Below are 11,659 nucleotides of genomic sequence, written 5' to 3'. Positions count from 1 at the left end.
ATATATATATATATACATACATACATACATATATATATATATATATATTGATACTGAATAAGAGAGATTATTTTCTTATAATTTGGAGAATTTTCTGTCCTGACTCAATTTGTTCCCAAAATTAAGATCCCTAGATGGTGCAAAAAATATCAAATACACAAATAAGTAGTATCTGTATCTTCATTTATCAGTGACACCAAACGTAAAAACACATAAATAAGTTGTTGGCTATTTGAAATCCCAGCACCAGAGAAATAGAACACCATAAAATCGTAGAATTGAAATGTTATCAAAATTGTTCTCTGTTTATTTGAACTTACATTATGTTTAGAAACTCCGTCATCCAAATCCTTTAACCTTTCCACTCTCCATTGCATCTTAACTAGTTGTCCAACTCTCAGGCCATCCGAAGGGAGAGGAAGAAAACCAACAGCAAGGCAAGGATCAAGCACAGGCCTTTGCAAAGTAATTGCACTCCTGAAGATTAACTCTTGTCTGGCATCATCAACTCCAGTAGATTCATTCATCACAGGAGGGTGAGCCCCAATTGTTCTACTACCAGAAATTCCGTATTTGATATTTAATATGCTTTCTTGTTGCTTTCTGGCTTCTGCATTTTGTTTTGAAAAATCAAATCAGCTTATTAACTGCATAAATCAAGCTATAAAAATTTCCACAAGTACTCTTATTAGGACAAGAATTTTAAAAACAGGTAAATCCAAATATCACTCAGCTTGAAAATTTTGAACATGTCAAGACCTCAGAAAAATAAAGAATGTCATAATGCTTTAATGTATCCATAGCATAACATTCCATTGACAAGCCACCTATGCTTGATTAATTAAACCACACAAGGAAAAACATAAAATAAAAATATGACCAGTAAGGTAGTAATATAATCAAAATCACTAATCAATTGTGCCTGCAGAACTAACAAACACTACAAATCAAACCATTAGAGTTTGTTTGGTTTGACGGACGGGATGGGAGGAGAAGAGAAAGGAAGGGAGAGGTTTTAGTTAGATACATATTTGGTTGAGGAACGGAGAGGAGAGGTTTTGATTAGATGCATATTTGGTTGAGGAGGAGAGGAGTGGAGGTAGTCCTTTTCTTGTTTGGCTCAAAAGTGGAGGGGAGATATTTTAAGAACTTTACCTTCATACCCTTATAACTGGATTTCAAAAGATAAATAAAGTTACTTTTGTCAATACACTTGAAATATTTCAAATCACCTCCCCTCCAAATGCCCCCAATATTGGAGGAGAGAAAACAATAAGATGAGGAGGGGTTTTCCTGACTTCCTCTCCCCTCTTAAAAATTGGACCAAACAAGGAATTTAAAAAAAAAAAAAAAAAAAAAAACTCCTTGCCATTTCCCTCGAACCAAATTATATTTTAGTGTTTAACAAAGACTATATGTTAAAGATACAAGAACAAAGTCCTCAAACACATTTGTTTCCAGTTAAGAAAGATCAATATTGAATTTCAAAAGAAAAAAAAAAAATATTAGTTGAGTAATTGACGGCTGCATTTGGCCACAAATTATTAAACTTGAAATAGAATAAGTCAACCAATCAGAAACCTCTGAAAATGGGTGGGATTACAGTTTCCAAATTCTGCGGTGATTAATCAGTGCATTTATCAAAATAAATTTGGTATAATAATATTAAAAGAAACAATAACATCATTTCAGTGACCTCCCCAACGAAATTAAATTACCTTCTGCATTTGTTTTGTCTAGGCAGATACTAAACAAAATTCCTGCTTTGGAAGTGGGAGATATGACTAGCGGGAAGAAACTTGAATTAGCTCTACCCTCAGTTTGTCCAGTATGAACAAATCCATCTTGAAGATCAAGCCAAGCATCATATACAGTTAGTGTAGCCTTTACTTCTGAGTGAAGTATTATCTGGAAGTCATGTGAAATTTTGCATACTTTATCAATAAAAATTAATACAATAAACTCAGAATTTTAGTGGTTAACGGTGTCCATGAGAAAATATTATTGTTATATTCCTGTACATATATATAGGAATCTTCATACAAGTAGAAAGCTCATAATATTAGCAGTTGAATGTTGTCATAAAGAATGGACCACTCAAAAGCTTAAGCAATTTGGGAAGGGAAATGATTGATTTATATATAACATATCCCCTCATGCAAGAAAACTTTGGAGTCGAACCATGTATAATGCAGGAAGGTTATGGAGGGTGTGATAACATATCAATCCAATCATTCCAAAATTTAACTTGTTTGGTGGAGCACCAAATGGTTTTAATAACAAATCAACAATGGTTTTATTGAAGCATCTTATAATGAGAGGCAAACATTGTCACAGACCTTACAGAACTACTACACTTGTCATAAATCAACCATTCCAAAAGCATAAGAGTGTGTATGTTTCACGAATTTAAAGTTCAATCCCAGAAATGTAATATTCCCGTGTTTGTTATAACTATTGAAAAATTATTCCCAAGATTGTTTGTTCCTGGGAAAGCAGTAATTTATTTTTACTGTGTTTTTCCACAATTTCACTCCCATGGAGAGGAGTGGGAAAGCAATACTCCCTACTGGACACACCTGTAGCGTTCATTTTTGCTTGAAATATCAAAATGTAACCCATGTTTTTATATATACCCAAAAGTAACATTCCTAGTTACAATACTTTTGGAAATGTGATTCCTGGGAATATAATATCATACCTTCCCCTAGGTTAGGTAAAGGTCCATGAATGGTTTTATAATGACATATTTAACATACCATGCCATGCAAGAGCCCTTTGGGCTTGAATTGTGAACAAAGCACAGGTCTTCAACATCTTGCTCAAATTCAATTTCTTATTAGAAAATGGAAACAACAATGATTAATTTTCTGACAACTTGGACGGAGACTCTCTGATATCATGCCATTAACTAACTGTATTAAAAGCTTAATTTGTTAGGAGAAGGTGCATAAATAAGCATTTAATAGCTATTTGCAAAAAAAAAAAACAAATGAGCTGAAAGTACACATTCTTTTACAATGGCTAAGTAATATGAAAACACCTTGAGATTTACATATTCCAAATAAGGTCATGTTAGGCATCATGACCTTGAGATTTACATATTCAATCTATCTTTCATTTTTTTCTCTCTGCAGGTATCTATCAAAGTTAGTCCAAACCAAAAATAGGCAATGGATTTATTATTTCCAATTTTTGGCACAAAAAACTATGGAAGGGACTATATTTTATGCTTTGATTCTGTTATTTTTTTAATTCATGATTGTTAATGGCATTTTTTTCTTATCAGCATATCGTTCAAAATCAAGGGCAATTAAATAATTATGAAAATAAATATCCATACCTGCAGTAGCAGGGTGCCATCATTGCATTTATCAGTAACACGTGTCCTCACATAGAAAGGATCTGTAAAATGCACTGCTAGGGTCCTGGATATCAAGGTCAGAGACTATTAAGCAACCAGATGATCTAAAAGTCATACGCATGACATGCAAAATTCAACGGATGTATGATATTATTATGTTGATTCAAACATAAGGATGAAGGGAAATGGAAAAACCTTTCAAATATCTGATTGTGGAATGCTCCAAATTCAAGTTTCAGAGCTATTGTTCTCATTCCATCTACAATACTCTCTCTCCTTGTTGTGGCTGGAAAGAGAAAACAAAATCAGTACATTTAAAAAGAGCATGTATGGAGCCATCAAAACTTGTCACCATATTAACCTGAAGAAGATCCTCTGCTAAGTGTGTCACTGATGGCACGTACCAGAACCCAAAGAATAGAAGGATTGTCACTTGCCCAATTCGGAAATTCTATTTTGCCATCATTAAGAGTCAAGCGTTCAAAATTTTTATCAGAATTTAATTGAGCACAGTCATTTTGCAGCTGGTCATCTTTATTCTGTGATACACCAGCATAGCTTTCCATCTCAATTACATGTGACTCTTTAATCTCCAACCCTGGACCAGTATCGATATGCAAAACAGCAGCTTTGAGGGAGTATTTTACAGGTCGAACTAAAATTCCAACCCATTGGTGTTCATTTATCAACAAAGCAGATGAAACAGCAGCATCAAGATCAACAAGAGCTCTAGGTTTGAAAACCTAAAAAAAGACAAAAAGGAATTATTAGGTAATTAACTTTATTTTTTGTCACCAAAAAGATAAAGAGCACTACTGAAAACAAATGGTAGGTTGTAATTACCAGAAACCAATACAACATCAATTTAAGTTCAAGTCATGTACTGATTAAGAGGAGAACAGGAAGGAAGTAAATTAATAAGAATAGAAAATCCCTATCTTCTATTGAACTGTCAAACTCCATTACTTTTTTCATCTTGCTAAAAGTCTACCTTCAAAATGGGTTTAGCTGGCTTTTCATAGCTCATAAAATCATCACTATCTGCAGGACCAACTTTTGAAAAACTGTGAGATCTAAACCTTAAATCTCCAATCTGTCCAGTGAGAACTCCAAGAACATAGGATCCTGGTTTCTGAGGTGGTAGATCTAAGGTAATAGTATTCCGACCAGGGTGTAACACAATAGCTGTAGAACTTTTCAATGCCTAAAACAATTTAAATAAACGAGTTAATCAGAGAAGAAATAATTAAAAGCTACATATTTCTTATACTATAGTTGAAAAGAGTAAAATAGCTCCTAACAACAAATACCTTTACACCGTCATCAGTATTATATGTTGCATTTAATGTAAGAGTGATTGAATTAAGAGTTATATCATCTGGAAACCCACTCCATACAGTTACAGAAAGGATACCGGGATCTCTATCACATAACTCCAAAGGAGGCCCAGGGTTTCCAGAAAATGTTATTAATGACGATACATCAAGATGTATAGGGTCCTTCATTTCACTATGAGCAAGACGAATGACTTCTGATTGAAAGGCTTGGCGCTCCTTGGTCAAAAATAATCCTTCATCAAGAGAAAGTAACCTCACACAAGATAATAAGTAGCCAGCTTGGTCATTGATCATCTTCTGACACTCGGCTAAATTGGGAAGAACCTCAGCCAACAAATCCTGCCATCCTTCACCAGCATACAGTGCACAAACCTTCTCATATGACTCTGCAGCTCGATCAAAATTCCCATGCTTAAAAGCGACAGCTGCTATCTCACCATCAAGGACAACACCATGTCTTTTCCACCAGGAACGATGGTAATTGTCAGCAGCACCTTTAGTTAGCTCTAAATATTTTTTCTGCCCACAACCAAGATACATATTATTCAAGAGGTAAAGTATTAACAAACATGTTTAGAAGTATTCAAGGAGCATTCGATAGGAGGAAATGTAAAACACAATGAGAGATGTGGATAAATTATCAGAAACTATCAAAGAGATCTTGGAAAGTAATTTCATTGAGCTTGTACTATGCATCACACTAAGACGATACCTCAAATTCCTCAGATGATGATAACGATCTCCACAGTTCTGGGCTAGAAATGGTTTGCTTCAAAGCATGCTCAGCCGCAATGAAAATCTCAGCAAGCCTCATTGGTCGGTCAATTGAACTATCAAAGTTTCCTGGTGAAGAATTTGTACGTGTCATGGAATTTGGAGGTGCTTTGTGTGGTGACATTCTTGTGGATGCATCGAAACCTGATCTGTCAGTATACAAATCAGATTGATAAAAAAACCCAAATTGTAAAAGGAAAAATATAGGATTTCTGGTTAAGTCATGAAAAAAGAATCCATTTGTAACAAAATATATTGCATTTCATTACCCATCCATTGGACCCTGACGACTGTCAAACATTTCAGACACATTTCCAGCTGAAAGTGAAGCCCTGCGCCTGTTGGCCTCTCGCAGAAGAACAGTAGGTTCAAGGGGCAGGGGTTTCCTCTGGATACCAAAGTGCTTGGTTCTGGAAGTTGTTTGGAGAATAAGCTACAAATATATAATCATATTATTTAAGGTAAAATATGATGGGTATAAATCTTGGGAAACAAATAATAATAATAGTAATAATAATAGAATAATAATAAAACATACAGCATAAACTCAACTCAACCCATTTCATATGTAAATTTGTTCTCACTATTTCAAGTGAGATTCTAATTCTACTACAAGAAATCGTTAGGATGCTCCAACTAGGGTAAGGCCAGCAGGGGGAGGTGTTAAGAAGTGGACTTTAGGCCTAATTTAACCTCACAAAAACAATTTGCAAGGTGAGGTTTGCACTCACTTATATACTCTAAATTATCCTTATTTTTCTTCGATGTGGACCTCCAACACACACTCCTGCTAGGATAGGCTTTAACTCATGGTTCTGATATCACGTTAAGAAGTGAACTCAACCCCACAAAACCAGCTTATAAGATGAGATTTGTACTCACTTATATACTCTAAATTAGTCTTATCTCTAGTCGATGTGGGACTTTCGATAGGAGAGATTATAGACTATAACAAAATTGGCATAGCAACTTTAGTAAAATATTGTGAGTCTGCAGTACAAGGGAAATGAGAGACGGTAGTGTAACCGTTTGGGTAGACTATTTTCTCTATCATGCCATAGTAAATTCAATTCCCATGAAAGGCAAGCAATTTTTTCTAATTCTATTTAAAAGAAATATTTTCAACTTATAATACAGGAATTGTTAGATATTAAGTTGTGTGTTTATGTTAATTAGGCTCAGCCCATCTTGTATTTAGGGTTTTAGCCCATATCTTACATTATAAATAAACTACCCTATGTGTATGCAAAGACACACAAGGGAGATTTCTCTTCATCTTTTCCCTATTAAATATGGTATCAGAGCCATGATTAAGCCTACCTTAGCGATATCTATTGTTGTTGGGCATGTTATTTCATCCGCTATCGAGCCGCTATCGGACCACCCATTAAATGTCAAATCCCACGCTCGAGATGTATATACCTCGGCATGAGGGGGGGTGTTGGAAGTCCCACATCGACTAGAGATAAGGCCAATTCAATGTATATAAGTGGGTGCAAACCTCACCTTATAAGAGGTTTTGTGGGGTTGAGTTAGGCTTAAAACTTTACCCAAATATTCTGCCATGGGACCAGGACTGCGCGGACCAATAACAGTGAATAGGTCCTGACAAACACCATAAAGACGTTGGGCGTCATTTTTTATGAATCTTCGTTTTACTTTTCACATCTATCTTCTAGTTCTGTACCTCCACCTACTACTATTGATATTACTATTGTCTGTGATCCTTCTCCTCCTTTAGACTCTCATTCCCCACAAGATCGTCCTTCAACTCCACTCCTTCAGGTTTATAGTCGCCGCAATCGTCTCCCTCATGAGTCACCTCCTGTGCCGCCTCCTGTGTCTCCTTCGGCTCCAGCAATTGAGTTTGACCTGCCTATTGCCCTCCATAAAGGTATACGCTCTACTCGTAACCCTTCCCCCCATTATACAATTCTTAGTTACCAAAGATTATCTCCATCTTTTTACACATGTCTCTCATCCATTTCTTCTATGTCCATTCCCAAGTTTGTGGGTGATGCCTTAACTCATCCTGGTTGGCGTCAAGCCATGCTGGATGAATTAAGTGCTTTACAGAAAAGTGAAACTTGGGAGCTTGTCCAATTACCATCTGGAAAGTCTGTTGTTGGTTGCAGGTGGGTGTATGCTATCAAAGTTGGCCCCTGATGGTACAATTGATCGTTTGAAGGCTCGACTAGTTGCCAAAAGCTACACAAAATTTTTGGTTTGGAATATGGTGATACTTTTTCTCCAGTGGCAAAAATGACCTCTGCTCGCCTATTCATTGCCATGGCCGCTATTCGACAATGGCCTCTTTACCAACTTGATGTCAAAAATGCTTTCCTTAATGGTAATTTGCATGAAGAAATTTATATGGAGCAACCGCCCGGCTTTGTTGCTCAGGGGGAGTCATCTGGATTAGTATGTCATCTTCGCAAATCCTTATATGGCCTAAAACAATCTCCTTAGGCCTGGTTTGGTAAATTCAGCAGTGTTGTTCAACAATTTGGTATGTCTCGCAATGAAGTGGATCATTCAGTGTTCTATCGCCACTCAAGTGCTGGATGTATCTACTTAATAGTGTATGTCGATGACATTGTTCTCACAGGAAGCGACTATCTTGGCATCTCTCAGATGAAACAGCACCTTTGTCACCATTTTCAAACCAAAGATCTTGGCAAAACTCCGGTACTTTTTGGGTATTGAAGTAGCACAATCCAATGTTGGTATTGTCATATCTCAGAGGAAGTATGCGTTAGACATCTTGGAGGAAACATGGTTAATGAACTCTAAATCTGTTGAGACACCTATGGATCCTGTTAGAGATATTATATTTAGTTTATATTTATCTCTTATCTTTAATTAGTTTGTTTATATTTCTTATTTGTATTTTGGGCTTAGCCCATATTTCTTCTATTATAAATAAAGGACNCTATGTGTATATTCAACACAAGGGAGATTTCCCCTCATCTCTTTCACTATTTCATAGATCCTAATACCAAACTCCTACCAAATCAGGGGGAGCCTTTCTCAGATCCTGAACTGAACAGAAGACTAGTTGGTAAATTAAACTATCTTACTATTACGCGTCCTGACATTTCTTCGTAGTTAGCGTGGTGAGTCAATTCCTTAACTCCCCATGTGAAGACCATTGGGATGCAGTTGTTCGCATACTGAAGTATATTAAAGGATCACTTGGAACACAAGGGAGATTTCCCCTCATCTCTTTCACTATTTCATATGGCATCTAGAGCTTAGGTTCTGATTTAGCCTCTTCCACGACAGCAGCCACCGCTGCCGCCGCCACCGGAGCATCTGCCGGAGCCGTCGTCGTCGTCGGAGTCTCGCCGAAGCCTCGCCGGAGTTCCAGAATTGATCGGCGATCACTCCATCCGAATCGTCTCCTCGCCCTCTTTCTGGATCTATGGTCATTGCATCAATCGGAGCACATTGAATTTTTAGGGTTTCCCCTTCTCCATGGCCTCTTCCTCGTCTACAACCACCTCTGCTAGTGCCTCATCTTCTTCTGCTGGTGCCTCATCAATATACACCAATTATGTGAATGTACACTTGTCCATTGACAAGTTAGATGGCATGAATTATGCAACATGGGCATCCGACATCAAACTTTGGTTGAAAAGTCAAGGGTATGTAGATCACCTTACTAATAATGTGACTAGTGCTACCATAGAGGACACTTCCCGCTGGATGAAAATTGATGCCCAGCTATGCATCGTCATAAAGTCCACCATTCACTCTTCTCTGAAACAAATGTTTCGATCATATGAAACATGTTCAGAAGTATGGGCACAAGCAAAGTTATTGTACACGAATGACACCCAGCGTCTTTATGGTGTTTGTCAGGATCTATTCACTATTATTGGTCCGCGCAATCCTGGTCCCATGACAGCATATTTAGGTAAAGTTCATGCCCTCCTTCATGATTTTAATGAGCTATTACCTCCTGCTTCCACTCCTGCTGAAGAACTGGAACAACGATCAAAGTTCTTCATGTTGTTGGCATTATACGGACTCTCTGATGATTCCTCCCATGTCCGTGATCAGATTTTGGGTTCTCCAGTCATACTCAACTTTACTTCTACTTGTTCTGCTCTTTTGTGTATTCCGAGCAAACCAGTCATTGAGACATCTCCTCATAGTGATGATTCCTCTGTTATGGCGGCCCAACGTGATGATAAAAGTTGGTCTCGCAAGCCAGGTAAAGGACGACCAAAATGTGACCATTGTGGCAAGCTAGGCCACAAAATTGATAGATGTTATGCGCTTCATGGACGTCCTCCTCGATCTGTAGCAATGGCTAATTCTGATCCACCTCCTCGGCCTGCAGACCATCCTACTTCATTAAATATTGTAGATAACCCTGCAGTCTTCAACGAATTTCTCAGATGGTATGAAGATCGTCAGCAATCTAGTTCCACTACATCTGCATCTGTTGCACGCACAGGTACACCTTTTGTTGGTCTGACTCACTCCCTCGGATCTTGGGTCCTTGACTCAGGCGCCACTGATCATATAACTGGTAACAAGTCCTTGTTTTCTTCCTTGTCATGTTCGGATAATTTACCCTCGGTAACAATGGTTGATGGGTCTAAAGTCTCATCTCATGGTATTGGTACTGTTCATATTTTTCCGTCTATATCCATTGATCATGTACTCTATGTCCCTGGGTCTCCTTTCAATTTATTGTCTGTCAGTCGTCTAACTCATTCCCTTAATTGTGTTATTTCATTTACTAAAGATTCTGTTTGTTTGCAGGACCGGAGTTTGAAACACATGATTGGCACAGGATGTGAGTCTCATGGTCTATATCTTCTCCGCCCTTCTCCACATGTTGGCGTCATCATGGAGTCACCATCCCTTCTTCATGCTCAGTTAGGTCATCCCAGCCTTGCCAAACTGCAGCAGCTTGTTCCGAGTTTGTCGAAGTTATCCAACTTGTCATGTGAGTCTTGTCAGTTAGGAAAGTATACTCGTAGTTCCTTTCCTCATAGTGTTTCACAACGAGCGTCGTCCCCTTTTTCATTAGTTCATTCTGATATTTGGGGAGCTAGTCGTGTTAAGTCCACTTTAGGATTTCAGTATTTTGTTACTTTTATTGATGATTACTCCAGATGTACTTGGTTGTTTTTAATGAAGAATCGTTCTGAGTTGTTTTCTATTTTCCAATCATTTTTTAATGAAATAAAAACACAGTTTGGGATTTCTATTCGAACTTTACGCAGTGATAATGGTCGTGAATACCTTTCTCAACAGTTTCAACATTTTATGGCATCTCATGGCATTCTTCACCAAACTTCTTGTGCTTATACTCCTCAACAAAATGGGGTGGCTGAGCGCAAGAATAGACACCTCATTGAAACAACTTGTACACTTCTAATTCATGGCCAAGTACCCTCGCGTTTTTGGGGTGATGCAGTTCTCACTGCATGTTATCTCATTAACCGCATGCCGTCTTCTGTCATAGATAACAAAATCCCTCACTCTGTCTTATTTCCTCAAGACCCTTTACATCCATTACCTCTTAAAGTTTTCGGGTCTACATGTTTTGTTCATGATTTTAGTCCTGGTCTTGATAAGTTATCTCCTAGATCTCACAAATGTGTCTTCTTAGGATTTNNACGGTCACAAAAGGGCTATAAGTGTTTTNCTCCTTCTCTCAATCGTCATTTTATCTCTGCTGATGTCACTTTTGATGAATCTTCGTTTTATTTTTCACAACCATCTTCTAGTTTTGTACCTTCACCTACCACTGTTGATATTCCTATTGTCTGTGATCCTTTAGACTCTCATTCCACACAGGATCGTCCTTCAACTCCACCCATCCAGGTTTATAGTCGCCGCAATCGTCTCCCTCATGACTCACCTCCTGTGCCGCCTCCTGTGTCTCCTCCGGCTCCAGCAAATGAGTCTGACCTGCCTATTGCCCTCCGTAAAGGTATACGCTCTACTCGTAATCCTTCCCCTCATTATACTGTTCTTAGTTACCACAGGTTATCTCCATCTTTTTACACATGTCTCTCATCCATTTCTTCTGTGTCAATTCTCAAGTCTATGGGTGATGCCTTAAGTCATCCTGGTTGGCGTCAAGCCATGCTGGATGAATTAAGTGCTTTACAGAAAAGTGGAACTTGGGAGCTTGTCCAATTACCATCTGGAAAGTCTG

The 11,659-nt window shown here is 37.9% G+C and overlaps 1 protein-coding gene across 1 annotated transcript in view; it reads right to left on the bottom strand.

Annotated features, from left to right (window-relative positions):
* The window catches only part of LOC106764737 (trafficking protein particle complex II-specific subunit 130 homolog), a 30,561-nt gene that overhangs the window by 2,871 nt on the left and 16,031 nt on the right, over positions 1-11,659 (bottom strand). The window contains exons 11-19 of the mRNA XM_014649094.2: positions 5,745-5,908; positions 5,414-5,624; positions 4,675-5,220; positions 4,356-4,568; positions 3,726-4,107; positions 3,560-3,650; positions 3,344-3,428; positions 1,719-1,908; positions 321-610 (exon numbers count right to left, since the gene is read on the bottom strand). Of these exons, the coding sequence (XP_014504580.1) occupies positions 321-610; positions 1,719-1,908; positions 3,344-3,428; positions 3,560-3,650; positions 3,726-4,107; positions 4,356-4,568; positions 4,675-5,220; positions 5,414-5,624; positions 5,745-5,908 (2,172 nt within the window). The remainder of the gene's footprint in view (positions 1-320; positions 611-1,718; positions 1,909-3,343; positions 3,429-3,559; positions 3,651-3,725; positions 4,108-4,355; positions 4,569-4,674; positions 5,221-5,413; positions 5,625-5,744; positions 5,909-11,659) is intronic.

This window comes from Vigna radiata, chromosome 6 (genome assembly GCF_000741045.1).
Source record: "Vigna radiata var. radiata cultivar VC1973A chromosome 6, Vradiata_ver6, whole genome shotgun sequence".
Taxonomy (NCBI): Eukaryota; Viridiplantae; Streptophyta; class Magnoliopsida; order Fabales; family Fabaceae; genus Vigna; species Vigna radiata.
This window is presented reverse-complemented; position numbering and strand designations above follow the sequence as displayed.